This window comes from Terrapene carolina, unplaced genomic scaffold (assembly GCF_002925995.2).
Source record: "Terrapene carolina triunguis isolate 2854851 unplaced genomic scaffold, T_m_triunguis-2.0 Scaffold62, whole genome shotgun sequence".
NCBI classification, from domain to species: domain Eukaryota; kingdom Metazoa; phylum Chordata; order Testudines; family Emydidae; genus Terrapene; species Terrapene triunguis.
The window spans coordinates 18,733,261-18,753,046 of NW_020664413.1; the positions used below are offsets into that span (position 1 = coordinate 18,733,261).

General features: G+C 41.1%; 1 protein-coding gene across 1 annotated transcript in view; it reads right to left on the bottom strand.

Moving 5' to 3' along the window:
- LOC112105812 (von Willebrand factor D and EGF domain-containing protein-like) overlaps positions 1 to 19,786 on the bottom strand; it is a 246,414-nt gene that overhangs the window by 83,287 nt on the left and 143,341 nt on the right. The window contains exons 13-16 of the mRNA XM_029910510.1: positions 18,859 to 18,995; positions 17,631 to 17,792; positions 12,057 to 12,161; positions 2,768 to 2,882 (exon numbers count right to left, since the gene is read on the bottom strand). Of these exons, the coding sequence (XP_029766370.1) occupies positions 2,768 to 2,882; positions 12,057 to 12,161; positions 17,631 to 17,792; positions 18,859 to 18,995 (519 nt within the window). The remainder of the gene's footprint in view (positions 1 to 2,767; positions 2,883 to 12,056; positions 12,162 to 17,630; positions 17,793 to 18,858; positions 18,996 to 19,786) is intronic.

Sequence of the window (19,786 nt, forward strand, 5' to 3'; positions counted from 1 at the left end):
TTCATCAATCAAATATCACCTTGATTTATGAGGTTTAATTATTTTCAGGGATTTTTAATATTTTTGTCTATTTTAAGAAAAACTGCATATTGAAGTATACAATAGATCTGCATGTCTACATGCCTTGTATACATCTGCAAATGTGTGATTAAAGAGGATTTGTTTGTATACTAGTGATTGTATTTGAATTTGAGACTTGTTTGTTTCCAGTGATGTAATATAGGCATTGAAGACAAGAAAAATTATAACTACATACAAATATATGCGTATACTTACAGCATATATAATTCATATTTTAAATTTAAGTAATCTGTTCCCAAATTGATGAATGACAAATTAATTGGACAGGCAACTTTGAGAAAAAGTATTGTAAATTAAACAACCAGTCCATTGAACCGTTTCTGATACCATTAACTCATGACTTCAGTACTACCTTGATCCTTGAGTAGTTCCATGGATTTCAATGGGAATCTTGAGGAATAAGATGCTTATCAACATGAGTAAAGGTATCACAGTTTGGTCTCATAGACATTATTATTGTACTTCAGTAGTGACTAGATGCCTTAAAATTAAAGCCGCTTGTAGCTAGGTACCGTACAAACATAAAATAAGAGACAGACCCTACCCCTAAGAGCTTACAATTGAAATAGATAAGACAAAGGGTGGGAGAAAGGAATTATTAGCCCAACTTTAAAAATTGTAAACTGAGGCATAGAGAAGTTAATTCACTTGCCTGAAGTAACAGAGCAAATCTGTAGCAAAACTGGGCATTTGACCTGACCTCCGGAGTCCTAGTTCAGTGTCTTAAACTCAAAACCATCTTGTCTCTCTTTTAAACACCAGTACAAGTTTACATTTATTGATGTTTAAAAGAATCATGTCATAATGGAATTCATCCATAGGTATGTTTAGCTTTGAGTAACCCTCTCATATATGAAGATTAATTTCATTTCACAGTCTGGTATTTTAAATCTATATAATTTCTCTCATAAGAACTGGATGCATCTTTGTAATAAATTTTGGGAAACAGCATGTGGAGCAGAATCGCACTAGCCTTTTATTCTTGAGTATCAATTTTTCAGCCTTTGCTTTCCAAAGCATGGCTTACATTATGCAGTTATTTAAATAGCACAGCAAAGACAAGTGGAGAATCCTATCAGACCTAAGTTGCTTGTCCAGCCGACTGTCATGGCATAACTGTTGAAAGCTTCTATCTATTATTCATTTATCTTTTATGTCACAAACACTCAAAACAACTAAGCCCATAAAGGTTATGCCAGAAGCAATCAATGGCATGCTCAATGGGTATGCAGTTGCAGATAAAAACAAAGGTGTTAATTGGATGGAGGGTTACAAGAGGAAGTAACAAAAACAGTAGCACACAAAATGAGGTGTTTCTGATACAGACTGTAAAGAGGAGTGTTTTTGATTCACATGGAGGGTTTCATTCCATCCAATGAGAAATATATGAATATAAAATATCACTCTATTTATTTTCTCAAAGTGTCTCAGCAATTTTGGACATAGGACTGAGTCCCAATCTTGGACCTCGGCACTATTGAAACTTGGGGTGGTAGAACCAGGATCTGTGTCCAGATTTCACAAAGCACTCCTATCTTTACTAAAGCTTAAACCAAAATCCCAATTCCAATACTTTGGGGCATCAGAAATCCAAATCCAAATCTTATGCTATTCTCTAGATGATCCCATCACATTTACAGGTATCCCTCATCCATCCTCTACATGATAACATATAGTATGATTTGTTTATGTCCGTCTCTCCTCCCCACCCCCACAATATTCTTGTTCAGGTGGACCTTAATAGTCGTTATCTTCGTGGGCCCTTTGCATTACAACACGACCAAGTTTACAGAAGACCAACACAGAACCAAATGCTAGGTCTGCATGTAATTGCTCTCTACAACAGTGCATATATATATTGCAACAACAGTTCAATAATAATGCTATGCACGCACATGTGTGAACATGAACATACACCCATGACAATCATTGCTGTTAGGAGCATGAATAATCTGCACAAGGGGTTACCAAGGGGTAACGGCCATATCACGTTTTTTGGTACATACACAAAAATGTAGACCCCAGGCCTTAATCCCTAGGAGTTGTCTCAGAAGGCTTCACCATGACTTCTGTCATGAGGGCCTCAGAGGGGAACCTGTAGGTTTTGTGGAGAGGAATAAGGGGGAATGATTTCTCCCCTTTGCTTTACCTGCAGATTGTTGGATTTCTCCTAGACACCTTTGTGCAACACCTACAAGAATTTAGCCCATAGCCCATTTTAAAACCCCAAAATAATCTGCTTCCATTGGTGTTTCAAATACATTGTTTTCCTTGAGTGGTTTCTCTTTAAAGCCTGTACTCTTGAGAGGAGAATGGGTGTCTTTGGGACCAGCAGCCCCCTTGGCTAACAGTTTGCAGTATTGCAGAAATGATGAATCTCAAGTGTGTGCTGTGTGGATAGCTCCTAAAATCCTGTTTTTGGGGGGTTGTTTATTTGTTTTTGCTTTTTTTTTTTTTTAAGTTCTGTGAAGTTTTGCCAGGTTTCAACCTAGAACCAGAAACTTGCATATATGTGTAGTACACACACACATAGACACAATCACAATCCTGTATTCCTTGTGCACTCAAAACACCCACTGAGGGCAAAGAACACAGATTGCAGAATCAGGCCCCAGTTTAAAACTTTATGAATGTAATACTGCATTCTTACCAAAATGCCTGTAAATCTTAGAAAAATCTGTCTTACTTTCATTAATAGACCATGTGAATTTAGAAATGTCAGGTTCACAGAGAAGACATGGGCTGGTAGGGCTTGAATCTCCTTCACTGTAGCATAGTCCATCTATGTTACAAGTCTCTTCCTGCCAAATAAATAAATTAATTAATTAAAAAGAAAAAGACCAGAAAAATGACAGAAATTAGCAGTTAGTAATTGCTTGAGATAAGCATGAGCTATTGTTTCTCTAGGAATAGAGAAAAAAACAATTTAAATGCTACCACTCTGTCCCCCAGGGAGAATATAAGTGCATCTTTACATTGCTGAAGCATCATAGAGTTTTCCAGTTTCAGTGCAAGATCCTAGTGTCTGTGTCTGTCATATCTTAGGCAACTTGTAATGTCACAGTCATGGTCAAATTTGATAGAACTCAGCTTTTTTCCTAGAAATGTGTATGTACTGTATGTGATTATTACCACCAGCTGTGGCATGCTAATATGATGATTATCTGGTGACACACAAAAAACAAGCTCCATAAGAACACTTGCTAAAAACTTTGACGTTCTGGAATTTTACTCCTTTTTAAAAAAAATTAAGTGCTTCTGTCCATTCCTTTTGAAATAATAATAATAATAAAATTCAATGGCAATAACAACCCAGTACAGAATAAAATAAAAACGTAGTAAGGAAACATTTTATTTTTTAGGTTTCCATGACATTATTTTAACCAACAGTAACATTTTCAAATACACCAAAGTCCCAGTGAACATCATTAATTTTAGTCAATTGGATGTGGACTTTATCTCTATATAGGGCATATGTTGAGTTTCCATAGTGACTGTCTACTCTGGTTATTGGATACATTTCTAACAAAACCCTATCCTTTTGGGGTGTATCTCCTTCAATGTCTCCTGATGAAGCTGTTCCACTTAGTATAAATAATTAGTCATTGAAGTAGGGATTGGAACCTGACTCTCCCACATCCCAGGTAAGTGCTCTAATCACTGGGCTATAGTATCAGTCTCACTCTTTCTCTGGGCCAGTGAGCATTGATTATTTCATGTAATGTGTAGCAGCTTTAATAAGAAAAGTTGAGGAAGCCCCATCCCAGAATATCCCAGTGGTGAAGGTACTCACCTGGGACACCCAGTGTCAGAGACTGGGACCTGGGCAGTCATGCCCAGTGGTTGGAGCAGGAATCAGCCCCAGTGTTTGAAGGAGTTGGTAGCCAGGAATAGAAGCTCAGCATCAGAGCCAGAGTCAAAGGCCAGATACCAGAGCCAAGGGTCAGAGCTGAGGGTCAGAACTGGAGCCAGAGGTCAGATGCCAGAGCTGAGGATCAGACCCGAAGTCAGGAATCAGAGTTACGTTACCAGGAGTAAGGCAAGGTTGCGTCCATGGCAGAAGCAAGGCAGGGAACAAAGAGGAGCTATCACACCCTTGACGAATGCTTTGAGCAACCACCAGGCTGCTGCTGCTCGGTTTAAGAACTGGTCATCTGACTCTTCCCACCAATCAGGTGGAGTAGCCAATCAAGCAGCCTACTATAGGCCAGCTGCCCTCATTAGGTTGCCTGGAGACTGGCTCTGCTGCAGGCACTGAATCCTGACAGTACCTCCCCGTCAAGAGCGCCTCCTCAGGGCCCAGTTTCTCAGGGTACTACTGACGGGGTTCTAACAGTAGGCCCAGGACATGGATGTTCTCTACTGGTTCTCGAGACCTCTTGTCCGGACTGTAGCCTTCTCAGTCCACCAGGTACTGGAGTCTTCTACTAATTCTTCGAGCGTTGAGGTTTTGGTGGACCAAGTACTCCTGTCCGTGAATTGTTATGGGTGGCAGTGGTGGGTTGGAGCAGTTTGGCTGCAGGTTCTCGGTGAAGGGCTTTGAAAGTGAGATTTGAAAGATGGGGTAAATTTACAAGGCTCTGGCTGGCTGTAACTTTAAAGCCACTGAGTTTACTCATTATACAATCCTGAAAGAGTCCAGGTTTTGATAGTTTGGCAGATGTGTGGCTCGATTTAAGATCCTGGGCAGAGCGCCACACCTTGTCTCCTATGCCCAGATTGGGGGAGTCTGATGGTCTTGGTCCCCATGGTGTTTACAGGCTTCTTTGGCAGACTACAAGTGTTCTCCTGATCTGCTGGTGCACTTGTATAGATGGGAGGCTAAATCTGCAGTGGTTGGTACTGGATAACTTACAAGTATGTCTGTGCAGAACTAGGGGTGAAAGCCATAGTTTGCAAAGAATGGGCTATGTTGGGTTACGGCATGGAATGTATTGTTATATGCGAATTCATCGCAGCACAGCAGGGGAAGCCAGTTGTTCTTGTGATAACTCAGAAAACAGTGAAGACACTGTGCCAAGATTTGATTGATTCTCTCTGTTTGCCGATTAGTCTGCAGGAGGTAGGCGGACGATGTGAGGAATTCAATGCCAAGGAGTCTGAGAAATTCCTGCCATAATCAGGAAATGAACTGGCGTCCCAAGTCTGATATAATGCCTGTCGGTAAACTTTGGTAGCAGATGACATTTTCCAGGAGAAACCAAGCTCTCCCCCGTGTGGTAGAAACAGTACAGCACAGGATGAAGTGGGCCATCTTTGTTAGAAGGTCGATGGCAACCAGGATTACTAAATGTCCTGGGAGGATGGCAGTTAATGAAGTCTATTGATATAGTAGTGGCCACCAGAAGCTTCTTGAGACCAGATGCCAGGTCTTGAATTGACCAAAATGGTCCATAAGTGGCAAATGGAGGCATCGTTTCAATACCTGAAGCCTAGTTAGTCCCTCTGGAATGTAAGTGCAACCCTTGTGACTGAGGAGGCCATTCTGAAATAGGAACTTGAAGTTGGGTTGGTACCTGCAGCGATCAGTGTCTGGTGGATCTGGGTTATGAAGGAGTCATCAGGGAGTGGATGGAGAATGTCAGACTGCTGTTGATCATCTGATTGACAAAGTTGGACACCTTGAGCATGGTGGCAAAGGGCTCTTCACCAGGTTTAAGATATTTGTCTTTATGGGCTAGGGCATCTGCTTTTCCATTTCTCATCCCTGGGTGATAATTTACCACAAAGTCAAAGCCAGTGAAGAAGAGGGACCAGCAGATCTGGTATTGGTTAAGGTGTCTAGCAGTCCAGAGGTAGTCCAGATTCTAGTGATCCGTCAGGACTTGGACTGGGAATAAGGCTCCTTCTTGGAGGTGGCACTGCTCCTCGAAAGCTACATTTATAGCTAGTAGCTCTTTGTCCCAAATATAATTTTTCCGACAGGGTTAGCTTCTGAGAATAAAAGGCAGAAGGATGGAGTTGGTTGTGCGGCCTGTGTGTTGAAACAATACAGCACCTATGGCAAAATTCGAGACATCAGCCTCAGTTGTAAAAGTCTTGGTGGGTGAATCAGGATGGATGCTGAGGTGAATGCCCTCTTCAATTAATCAAAGGCTGACTAATCCTCTATGGACCAGGCAACTCAGCCCCCCTTTTGTATGCGCACCATTATGGGTGTAACCATGCTAGTGAATCCTTTTACAAATTGGCTACAGAAATTGGCAAACCTGAAGAATTACTGCACCCCTTGTACATCCTGGGGTATGATTCAGTCGGATATTATTGCCACCTTGTGCAGGTCCATGGTAAGTCCCTCAGGCGAGATGATAGAGCCCAAGAATTCTACTATGGCTTTATCAAACTTGTGGTGGTTTTGGCAGTGTGTCTCCAAGAAAGTGCACATGTGATGATTGTGGATGGCCTGACTTTAAGAGAAAATTAGGATGTCATCCATGTAAATAACAAATTGATCCAACATGTCCCTAAAGATGGCATTTATGAAATGCTGGAAGGTTGCCAGGCTGTTGCACAACCCAAACTGCATGACCAACTACTCAAAGTTATCACACCTGGTATAGAAGGTGGTCTTCCATTCATTTCCTTCCCAGATCTCCACCAGGTTGTAAGCTCTGCAGAGATGCAACTTTGTGAAGTCCTTGATGGAGCAAAGTCTTTCAACAGCTCATTAATGAATGGTAAAGGGTAGTTTTTAGATTGTAATCTTGTTCAGCGATCAGTAGTCCACACCAGGCTGGAGGGAGCTTTCATCACCACAAAGAAGATTACGGCCATCACTGGGGAGGTGGAGGGGTGAATTGAACCCCTTTTGCAGGTTCTTCCTCAAGACAGCTGGGGGGGGGGATGAGGAGGGGCTGTGCTTCAGTTTTGGAGAGGGAGTAAATGCACCCAAAGAGAAACTCTGCTCCCATATGGAGATTGCTGGGGAAGTTGTAGCTGCAATGCGGTGGTTGGGTGTCAGTTTTCTTGTTGTGAAACATGCCGACAAGGTGTTGATATTTAACAGGAAACCCCGGAGCCATTGGGGAAGTCATGGAGGGTGCCGGGGTCATCTTTGGATTTTCTCTTCACATCTCTGAATTCTGTGGAGGACCAAGTAAGCTGCAAAAGAGTTGCTGGTTCCAGGTTGGCACAATAAAAACAGGATTGTTGGCAAAATGGGGAGTCAGAGCATACCGTGTCTGACCACCAGGGGATGGATGGGTCATGGGCAATGAGCTAGTGGGGAGTCCAAGGACCACAGATGGATACAGTGCACAAGTTAGTCCAAACTGGAGAATTTCTTAGTGGCCTCAAAGGGTAGTTCCCTCTAAGGGAGCCATGTGGTGGGCGATGCGTCCTGATGAAAGGAGTAATGCGTGTATGGACTCCACTAATTCATGGGAGTCCTTGCATTTAGTGGGAATCTTATGTGCTTGGACAAACTCCAGATCCATTAAATTGTCTGAGGCACCTGAGTCCACCAGTGCCTCTAAGCTGGGGTCAGGCATCTCTGGGTGCCAGAGCCAGAGAGGGAGTTGGAGCTGCATTGGACTCTGATTGGCCATCACCAGGGTACTGAAGGACAAGTGTTGCTGTGGACTACTGGGAAGGGGAGGGCTGGAGCTGGTGGGACTGGTGAGAGCTGGGAGGACCATTCTTTTTCTTGGTGTTATTCAGTCAGGCAGTTGTCAATCTTGATGCACAGACTGACTAGGCATCCAGGCCAGATGGGGATTCCACCCATGTCAGTTCATCTTTAATATAATTGCTTAGGCTGAGTTGGAAATGAAAACTCTGTGACTTCATTCCATTTGGTGTCTAGTACCAACCATCGGAACTCTGCTGCATATTTAGCAACTATTTGGTTTCTCTACTGCAACACCTGAAGTGTGGCTTCGACTATATGCTTGTGACTTGGGTCATCAAAGATCATCATCATAGCTTGAGCAAAGTCCTCGAATTGTCCCAGAACAAGTCTTGATTTTTCCAGGAGTGGAGATGCCCAAAGCCAGGGCCCCTCTGGTAAGTAGGATGATAATCCTACTTGGGCTTGATCAGAGCAGTCTGACTGCAGGCATAGCAGAAATAGGAGCCAACACTGATTTAGGAACCCACAGAATTTGTCATGATCACCACAGAACTTGTCAGGCAGAGGGAGCTTGGCCTTATGGAGAGCAAGGGTCAGACCTGAAGGTGGAATGGCTTGAGCTTGCATTACCTCATTCTGTGCCTGCAGGGTGGCAACCTGGGTCTGCAAGGTGTGTAGGGTTCACACTATCTCCGTCAAAGAGATATTGGCCTCTGTAGGATCCATACTCACAATATCAGCTCTAGTTTCCTTATTGGTGGTGGTTTCTGGGCTGCTCAAACTGTCAGGGACATAGACATGCCTAGTAGTTGGAGCATGAATCAGGCACAGTGGTTGGAACAGCAGTCGGTAGCCAGGAATTGGAGCTGAGGGTCAGAATCTGAGTCAGAGGCCAGATACCAGAGTCAAGGATCAGAGCCGAGTGGCATAGCCAGGTTACTTGGAGCAAGTCAAGGCCGGGGCAGGGCTGGATCCAAGGCAGGGAACCAGCAGGCTCAGGAGCTATAACAGCCATGGATGAATGCTTTGAGGGGCTACTGAAATGCTGCTGCTGCTGCTGGGTTTAAGAGCTGCTTTACTGACTCGATCAGACAGTGAAGCCAATCAGGCAGCCTACTACAGGCCAGCTGCGCTCGTTAGAGAGCCCTGAGACTGGCTTTGCTGCAGGCCCTGATTCCTGATCCTTGAATTCCTCCTCCACCAACTCCTTCTCCTCCTCATTTTTTTGTGAGAAAAGATTGACCTGGCTTACACTCCTAACTCCAGGAGATGGTTGACAGCTGTGAATCCCGAGTGGTGGGAGGTACTTCCATCCCACCTAGAGTTAGGCACCTAACTCACTTTGAGGGGAGGGGCATTGGCCACACCCCTCTCCTCAGCACGGCCTTCTGGCTAGCCTTTGGTGGCTTCCCACTCTAGGTGTTGGCTTCTAACTCTCCCCATGCATTGTATAGGGAGCCTGGAACCCTAAACTCGGGACTGAGAATTCACTAGGCAGCAAAGTGCCTAAAAGTTAGGCATTGTACTGCACTGGAATGCTTAAAACCCCTTTTTGAATCTAACCCTAAATCTCTGAGTTTTATATTCACTGAATCCAAACCACCAACTTTATTGTGGAGTTATTCCTGCAGCATACATTTCAAACTAGACTTTGTCTCTTTAAAGTTTAATCAATAGTTTTACTTTTTGACCTCACTCAATTATTAGAGCCCAGTCCTGCAGTCCTTATTTAGGTTAATCCCATTTTCTTCACTGAGTGTGTTACCAGCATAAGTTTCCAAATTCAGACCTAAGGCCATAACCTGCCGGACACACATGAACAGTCCCACAGAAGACAACGGGATTACTCTCCGATTGATTCATATACTGAATCCTGTCTTTTCTAAGGATCTTTTTTTAGTTTCTCAGAATCTTTACAAAATATACTACATAATACATTACATTATAGTAACTTGTGAATACTGTATTAAAATAAAAGAACTGAAAGGACTTTCATGCAGTACCCTAAAAAAGAAAGACATGATTCTTGGCCATTATAATTTGGAGGATAAGAAGACTTCAATACATTGTTGTTTTCAGACTTGGTTCTGGTGAAAAATGAGGGTACGTTTCTGATGTGATAATGTGGTGATGAATGGGCTCCATAGAAGAGGAACACAAAATGTGAAATGGCCTTGCTACAAAATATTCACTCACTGAAACGCCTTTCCTGAAAGCAATTTAGGTATTATCAAGAAATATTATAGCAGGGGCAATTAGAATGTGGTTTAATGCATTTGATAGCCAAATTCAAATAGTCTCTTGGAGCATTTTACAGTAGAAATTATTATAATCTGGGAGAGGCATGAATCTTGAGGAAATGTACATACTTCAGAATTTGAAAAACACAAGAATGAGGAAAAAAAACTTGAAGAAACAGTGACAAGGTGGGTGAAGTAATGTCTTTTATTGGACCAACTTCTGTTGGTGAGAAAGACAAGCTTTCCAGTTACACAGAGCTCTTCTTCAGGTCTGGGAAAGGTACTCAGAGGGTCACAGCTAAATACAAGATCAAACAGATAGTGTAACAGAAGTGCACATATTCTAAGGGTCCATTCAAGGTGAAGTGGCCCATTAACACTCCTGTAGTCAGAGGACAAAGGGGAGCGAGTGGGTTACAGATTGTTGTAATAAGACATAAATACAGTGTCTTTGTTAAGACCATGATTTTTAGTGCCTAGCAAAGTTATGGATTTAAGATCCCAGACTTGTCTTTTGAAAGTGTTGTGCAGTTTCCTTTGAGGATGAGCACTGATAGGTCAGATATAGAGTGATTGCTTTGTGAAAAGTGTTCACCCACAGGTGTTATGGTGTTTTTATCTTTTATCATTCTCCTGTGTGAGTTCATCAACAAGTATGTGGGTGAAACCAGCCAACCACTAGGCTCTCGAATGAACTCGCACAGGAAAGTGCAAAAAGACAAAAACTATTTATGCTAAACTATTCCTTCGATTTTGTATTTAGCTGTGACCCTTTGAGTACCTTTCCCAGACCTGAAGAAGAGCTCTGTGTAGCTGGAAAGCTTGTCTCTCTCACCAACAGAAGTTGGTCCAATAAAATATATTACCTCACCCACCTTGTCTCTCTAATATTCTGGAACTGACACAGCTACAACAACACTGCATATATTTAAGCAGTGGTATAATTTACAGTATGTTTTGATTGTAATGTTTCTGCTTTAATTCTTTTAATCAAAAATTGAAGTGATTTTGTTCTGGACTGGACCCTTTAATTATTCTGTGCTACTGACTTAAATTGAAAGGTAGGAATTGCCATTTTATTGCGGTAAGTGATACGGTGTTTCAAGAGCAATTTTCAGTGCAACTCTGAAGACAATATTCTCTGATTAATGTTAATGAGAACAAGGCAAAGGAAGTGAGAAGAGGATGTACCTGTGTGAAACTTATTTTGTACAAAGGGAAGATTGATGCCTATATATATTTGTATAACAGAACTGAAAAGCTGGATTGGGACAGTGAAATATTTTCACCAATTAGCCTCCAAAAAGATGTTTTGAAATTGTATTGAAAAACAGTAAAATTATTCATCGGGATCCTCTGGAAAAGGAGAGAAGGTTTTTTGAAGAGGGTCATGCTAATAGGTAATTTAGTAGAGCACACAGGAAAACAAAAGGATAGACTGCTTTCTCACCGCTTCCGTGGAGTACTGGCAATTTAAAATGTAGCACTAGACTTTGATTACAGTTTTGAATCTGTCATACTACTCTATATCTGCACTTACAGATATTTAATGCAAGCAAAGATGTTTTAAGTTATCTCAAGGGTGTCTCTATATGAGAAAAATGCATAGCACACATCCTAGTACACCTACTGCTGCTTGAGGGAATGGATATAGAGTTGTTATGACTTGTAGTTACAATATCCCCACAAGATTGAAGTGAGGACAGATAATAAACCTACCTCCCACTGAGAAATCAGAAATCTTCCTAGCAGAGATTCTTCCCAAGAGGAGGTTGGTTAGAAATCCTTTCAGCATGAGAGAGTCCTGTCTATCAGAGATGATCCCAGCACCTCTGGTTCTCCCTAGTTCTGTTCACTTGTATAAATATTTCCAGTTTACAGATATCAACAACCATGGGCTTTTGGAAATGTCATAATTAGAAAGATCCCTTGTAAAGTGCAGCAAATGTGATCCATCAACTATTTATATCACATAGAAACTGTTCAAATCACGTAGCGGTGTGACCATTTTCAGAAAGAGGACAAAAATACTTACCATCCAGATGACCCATAAAACAGTTTTTCCTCTTCCAAGACTGTTAAAGCGCACATTAGACAAAAGTGAGTCAGAGGGTTAAGAAAAAGATGAATGATTTGTATTAAACCTTTAAACTCTTTAAAATTACCTTTAACTTACAAAGTCCAGTTGGATGGAATTCACAGACCTGGCAGGCTCCATCGTACAGGGTCAGAACTTTGGAATTGCTGTACTGGAAGCCATCATTAGTAATCTAAACGATACAAAAATCATCATTCTAAGTAATAATGTTCCATATGGACACTGTCTGCTCATTTCGGAGCACATAACCATTGCACCCTTGAACTGGATGCCTGCCAACAAGATAAATTAAACCGCTTGTGACTTACTTCCCTACAAGCTAACAAATTGCTTGATGTTGCAAACTGGAAACCATTATTAATAACCAAAAGATCTTTTGGCTCAGATAGGAAGTTTTGTGATAGCTGTTAGTTTGTCAAATAGCCATGCTTTGAAGTGTTACTTAATACATTTTCAGTAGACAAAACACTTGTATTTTTTCAACAGTACATACTACCTTGGACTGTTTGCCACCCTTTCTCCATAATGAAAAGCAAATACCAAGAGCTGTGTGTGTGTGTGTGTGTGTGTGCGCGGAGGGGGGGAGGGGTCACATTCCCAAGGCAATCATTTAGTGTATTAAAATTAAGTGGATTCATAGGATTTCCTCACCATCACTTTACTCATAATCACTATTGTTCCTATTCAGAGTCCTATTTGGTTTTCTTTCATCATCGGTAGCATCACAGCACAGACTCTCAACAACCTGTAATTCTGCTCAGTAACAGCCAGCCATTTGTTCTCAGTAACAATGCAACCCATATTCAACCACCAGAGGTAGTAAAGCATTTAGAACTGCAGACTTTACTCTGAAATTGTGAGTAGCCCCTACGTCTCAAGCTGCCAAAGCCCAGATATCAGAGATAATGTGAGTGATGCACAAAATGAGGGACACAAAATAATGATTAATGCAGGTAACTTGAAACACTGTCAGGTTCATGCCATTAAGTGAATGACTGTTTCTGTAACCCAGATTTCATGATTCCTTATTTCTGATATAAATATTTTTTGACAATAAAAACAGATTCATGTGGAACAAAGTTAACTTTGGGACTAAAGTGAGAGAGATTTCTCAAAATGAGACACACTTGAGAGGTCTAGGACATTAGCAAGTAAAAACATTCCAGAAAGTATCCAGTAAACACTGACTGAACTCACAAAGCACGTAGTACACTGGCAAGACAACAAAGAGGCCCTTCTTTGTGAATATCCTGGAGATATAAAATACACCTCTACCCCGATATAACGCGACCTGATATAACACGAATTCGGATAAAACGTGGGAAAGCAGTGCTCCGGGAGGGTGGGGCTGCACGCTCCGGCGGTCAAAGCAAGTTCAATATAACGTGGTTTCACCTATAACGCGGTAAGATTTTTTTGGCTCCCGAGGACAGCGTTATATCGGGGTAGAGGTGTATCTTAATCAACTTTAAAAATGGAGTGGGTAAGGAGTTTGTTAAAACTGAAAGGCAGTTGACATATACTTAATTCAGAGGCAGGATGCAAAAACATGTCTCCTATTCAGTAATATTTTGTGCTTTGCTAGGAGCCACTGGACCCAGAGCAAAAAAATATTTTCATCAGCTAATAAGATATTTCAGTTCACAGGAGGGGAGTGTTATTTATAATCCAGTCATACAAAAAACATTGAATGAATATAAAGCAAAATAAATGAATGAATAAATAATACAAAGGGCCTCAATTATCACAAGTTTAGAAAGAATAACAAAAGTTCCTGTGGAACATGATAAAGTGAATATTCCCACAGTATAGCCTGCAATTGTCCTCAGTTGACAATACATTACTCTCTGAACACACTCACTTCCACACAAACCAATATAACTAGAAAAAATATTGTAATCATGGGCTTTTATAATTTGAAATTCTGGAAAAGAAGAAAAAGCAACATTAAATTAAATTGAAATGAAAATGTATTGGTACAGTTTTAAAAAGAACTTAATTCCCTCCTGAACATCATATTCAGTAGAAGTGATATGTATTGGCACAAATTGGAAAAGAGTTTTTAAAAAGGAAGACTTTATTTTTTAATTCAATGGCAGAAAAAAACTTCAATTTTTTTTCTATTATAAGATTGTGCTTGTTTGCAGGCAAGATCTCCATTAAGAAAAGATCATTCTTAATGCAGTTTTAACTTTAATTTCATTCCTTTGCCAGTACCCTCAAGGTGTGTGTTTTCTTAGCACTAGTACACATGGTAATAAACATCATTAATGGTAATGATTAGAACAGTGCAAACTCTTTATAAGGAACAATTCACAGGACTCATTTTTCTGTTTGTTAATTGTGCTCTGAACAAACTATAACTTTTCCAGCTTGCTCAATATTTTTAATTTTTAACACATTATAACTTTCAGTCTGTGGGGTTTTGTGAACCATTTGTTTCATTATTCATTGTTGTCATTTTGTAATTGGTCACTTAGTGATATTGGAGGGAATTTGCAAAAGTGCCTATGTGACTTAGGAGCTCAAGTCCAATTTTCAAAAGCAACTTGGGTGCTTAGGAGCCTAAGTCTCATTGAAAGTCAGCGAAAATCAAACCATGACTCAGTTTCTGTATCAACTTCAAAGAAACAGCAGGGCTTTTGGACAAATGATTGGGCGAGTCAGGAAGTCTGTTTCTGCTGCTTGAAATGAATGTAATTCATCATGGAACAAAATGTTGTTTGCGTTATTCATAATCATAAGTACAACAACATTTGGCTTGTACAAGAGTTTGTGAATGAAAAAACAAAATGTGTAAAAACACCAACAACAAAAAAACCCAACCCAACCTGGTGAATCCTAATTCAGTTTCTAATTTGTTGTATTTTTTTAGATAATTGTTTCAACTTTTCACATAGCTCTAGCAATAGTAATAAATCAGAGCAAGAGCATGCTTTCCAAAGCTGACAGTTCCCCACCAACCTCCTCCCACTTTTCCCCCAACCCACATGTAGGTGAATGGCCTAACTCATCATCATCATAATGGCAAATGCCAAAAAGACGTGGTGGATGTGGCCTCCTTGCAGATCGAGCGCCACACAGATCAATCTCTGGCGAGGCCCTTTAGGTAGTTGGGCTGGAGATTGTTTATGTCCATCACTGGCAATCTTATTGCACCACTGAAGCTGGCAGCAATGTGGGCTTCACAAGCTATGTAGCCATTCCTTGGTACACCTGCTTTGGAGTTCATTAGTCTTCCATTCAAATAATATGTCCATACCAAGAAAGCCTCCAAAACTGAACTAGTGCTGATGGAGGCAATTGTTGCATTCTGCTTTGGATAGCCTCATTTCTGATCTTATTAAGTGGCCTAATTCACCTATAACTGAACAAGTTATTCTAAACTGACTACCTGATGTTGCACCTGATATTGTCTAATCTACATTCAGCAGCATGGGCATGGGAGAAATAAGCAAAACCTGAAACATGAATAGGAGAGGAGATAAAATGAAAGAGCATGGAGAGCTGGTTGGAAAAACTTGAAGGTTACAGTTTTAAGTTGGAAAATGCAGTTCCATTGAAAGCAAAATGCTCTGCTAAATTTCACTGAAATTTTGTTTCTGAGGGAAAAAGTTCTGACAACATCCCATTTCAATATTTTTGGAGTGAAACAACCCAGCTTTTCCTTTTGAGATTACATGTTGTTTATTTTTTTTCTATTATATATTATAATAGTAAATCAGCTTTGTTGAAATGGAACTCTTTTTTTCAAATTTTCTTGGAGAATTTCAGTATTTTTGACTTATGTTCTGAATAGGAATGAAAACAAATTTCAAAATCCTCTGTGAAACACACTATTCATTTTCTGCACAGCTCTACTAAGGCTTTTAAAACTATAGTCTGGGTTCTCTCCTCACAATCCACCCACCAAACAACCATATTCATGCAGCTGGATACATTTGGCACATAAGGGTTTAATTTTGTGTTCATCAGGTAGCCATGAGCCAGCTGTTTCTAGGAGAATTGCCCTCAAAGGCTGGGTAGGTGAAGAGTCCTCAGAGACAGACAGATTTTCTCGAACTGTGCAAGAAGAGAAACATTCTATGTGCACTTTGGAAGGGAAAAAGAAAGAAGCTGCACAACCCAACTATCAATGTGTGTGGTACCAGAAAACAAAATGAACCATAATACACAGTAAGCATAAGGTATAAAACTATCTACCTAATTAATCATCCTAGTGACAAGTACCCTTTATTCAGACACAGAGCTACAAATTATACCCTCTCTAGGAAAAGCCTGACACACAGGAGCCAGGAAGTTCAGTTCCTCCAAATCATTCTATCAGGGGGCAGTGTTTCCCCTCACAACCCACATAGCAAGCAGAGGGTGTAGCATCTCCTTAGATCTTGGGAAACCTGTACATACAAATATAGGCAATGCCATAGTGGATCAAAGTCCATTTAGTCCAGTATCCTGTGGACAATACCAGATGCTTCAGAGGAAGGTGTAAGAATACTACAGTAGGCAGATGTGGGGTACTCTTGCCTCCTACATAGGTCTCATCCTGATTTCCAATCAGGATTGGTTTAAGACCTGAAGTACAGGTTATCTATCTATCTATCAATAGAGGGCAGGAATATAGATACAGAGACTAAGGGCCTTCCCATCCCTGGACTTCTCCCATTGACAAGGGCAGCATGGATTTTAGTGGGAATTTAGCATGCAGCTAGTATGTCCATATTACAAACAGACAGTTACCAAAGCACTATTTCAATGAAAGCAGTGATAATGGATTGCAGCTAGTTTGTTAAATGGTTGCTGTTGACATTCAAGATATAATAATGATTTTCAAAGCACATCTACAATTGCTCCTAGAGTCTCCCTGATTTTTCCAGCTACAGTTTGTTTAGTTGTTTTTTATCTCAGATTTTCAACCTTGACAAAATTGCATTTTGTGGAAAAACACATAGCTAGAATGTGTGTGAGAGATGCACATGTATTTTCCATACAATATAATAGTTAATACATTGTCCTATTGGAGGGGTGAGACTACCCCAGAGTAGAAGACGCAGGTACAGGGTCACCAGGGTACTGATTTTCTGTAAATATTTAATGCTGATTAAAGTGAGGGGCTGAAATCACAGCAGAGCCAGGCACAGTGTGAGCAGGTGCTCTGAAAGCTTTCTCCTATAGCTCTGCCAGTGCACTTCAGTCCTCATCTGCTGCATCTTTGCTTGTTCAGTGCTAATCCTGGCACTCACCTCAGAAAAGACTGTCAATTATACCAGTCTGTACAGTGGTCTTGTGATGTACAGTAAAATATACAATACAACGGGATGAGACAAGATTCCTTTTTACTTGTGACCTTATTAGGATTTCGAACCTGGGTCTCCAGAAGTGAAATACTAATCATTAACAATTGATTAGACTAGTGTATCAACCTTAGATGATTACCAGGAACAGTAATTGTAATTTGCACCTTAACCTTGCCTTTAAAATATATCCACAACATTGTGACTCTATTTTGCTTTGTTTTTCCCGAATGGTATGAAAGGTATCTAATGACTGGTGAGAATAAAATTTTACTCTGCATTTTAATTACCACAAAAACTGATATTCTCCCTTAAAATTGTCTTTTAGTAATATAAGAAATTCCTACTTTCACTTGCCATCTTGCGAATGGCTCATCATCAGCCATGAAGCGCGCAGCCTCTGTTTCTGTGCTGTTCAGAACAGGAATCTGGCAGTCAACGGCCGTAGAGCTGAGAAAATCTGCTTTTGTGGGTTCTTGTTCTCTTGATAGCCAATTGCCGTTGAAATGCTACAGAAGAAAATGTATGCAGGCAGAAGCCAGATACAAATGAATTCCACTTGTCAGCACATATTTATATTTCTAATTCATAATGTAAAGCATTTAGCCTTGCGAAGCAAATCTCACCTCCCCCTCCAAGGCTGCAGAGGGCCCCAGAAAAAGCAGAATCAGTGTGGTTCTGCTACACAAGGGAAACCAGCTCAAGCAGGAGTCCCCATTCACTGTGTGCCATATAGCCTGGCTCCAGCTGAGACACCTGAGTAATGGGATTCGGCAGGTGTGAGGCCTGTCAGAAGAGTAGAGGGAGGTGGGACCTGCTGGAAATCCAGCAGCCATTGCCTCCCAGGAGCAGCAGACAACAGGCTTCAGAACTGTGCTGTAACCATTCCAAGTGCCCACTACCTCCTCCTGGCTATTCAGGCTTGGAACTGGGTATAGCCCCTTCTGACTTCAACAGGTCACTCGTGTGGGTAAGTTGTGCAGGGTTTGCCCCAATGTATCGATGGGAACAGCTTCATTTTGAAAAATAATCTATCCTGTCACTGTATCAAGGAAGCCTTCTTTAACTACAATTTAAATATATTTCACATTCAAATACATTTAGAAATACAGCCATGCATACAGATTCCAGATGCACAAAATGAGAAATAATACTGTGATTTTAGGCCTCGTTGAATGAGGGTATAGCTGAGCCAAATAAGAGCTAAACAAAGTTTGCAGAAAAAAAGAATGGTGAGAATATACTGCTTTGGCTCACTTATGACCCAATCATGTTAGATTGGCTTCAGCTCCCGTTGCTTACAATGTATATGCTTGCACCGGGAGTTGACGGTGTTCTGCACCTGGTAATGACAATGGGATAGGAGGGGACTCAGGCCCAGATCCTAAAAGGCATTAGACACCTAATTCTCATTGAAATCAATTTACTGAAATCAGTGATTTCAGTATTCAGGACTATGATTCTATGATCTGGGCCTCTGGGCCTTACAGGATTGGGTGCTTTTACAAATGTAAGCACGTAAATAGTTCTACTGTATTGCAGATTGACTTTGCGCTCCCATGGTACATTGCTTACAATCAGTCTGGTGACCTCACAGTGCAGATCTGGAGAGTCTCTGAAGCTGAGGCCAAACACCCGGATCCTGTTACAATCAGAAACTCGTATATCACAGAGACCCCTGTTCTCTAAGTCTGTGATCTCCAGCGTGTTCTCTGAAAGGGTGAAATAAACATAGAACTTTAGAGAGAACCAGTTAAACTCATTTCATTTTTATCAAATTGTTCTTACTGTTGCCCTGCTTTTTTTTCCAAACGCTTTCCCTTGTATTCAAACCTGTTATATGTGCTTTGAAATATCACATACAAATAGCACAGCCCTACACGGGTAGCAGCAGCAATCAGCATTGAAGGGGATGAACCTCTGGTCAGACAGTAATCCTATTGAACACAGTGCTGCTAGGCTGATATCAATGAGTTTTCTGCAACTCATTTAATCAGTTAGCTAAGAGATTTCACTTTTAAAGGAGCTGTGTATGTAATAATATTAACCAACCTCACAGGCTTGTTGTGGCAGTGAGGGTTAAGTCATTAATGGGTGAAACTTAACTCTGCAGACAGCCAGAACTAGGCCTAGGCATCACTTAAAGTCTTACTTAAACCCTATTTTGAGGGCTTAACTGGGACAGAGGGTATTTCCACACAGCAAATTAAAACACACAGCTGGCCCATGCCAGCCAACTTGGGCTCACGGGACTCAGGTTGTGGTGCTTGTTTCATTCCTGTGTAGACTTCCAGGCTCAGGCTGGAGCCCGAGCTCTGGGATCCTCCCACCCCACAGAGTCCTAGAGCCCAGACTCCAGCCCGAGCCAGGAAGTCTTCACAGTATTGAAACAGTCCCATAGCCCGAGCCTCTTGAGTCTGAGTTGGTTAACACAGGCCAGCTGCGGGTGTCTTGTTGCTGTGTAGACATACCCTTAAATGCTGCATAGTCCTTGCTGTCCCTC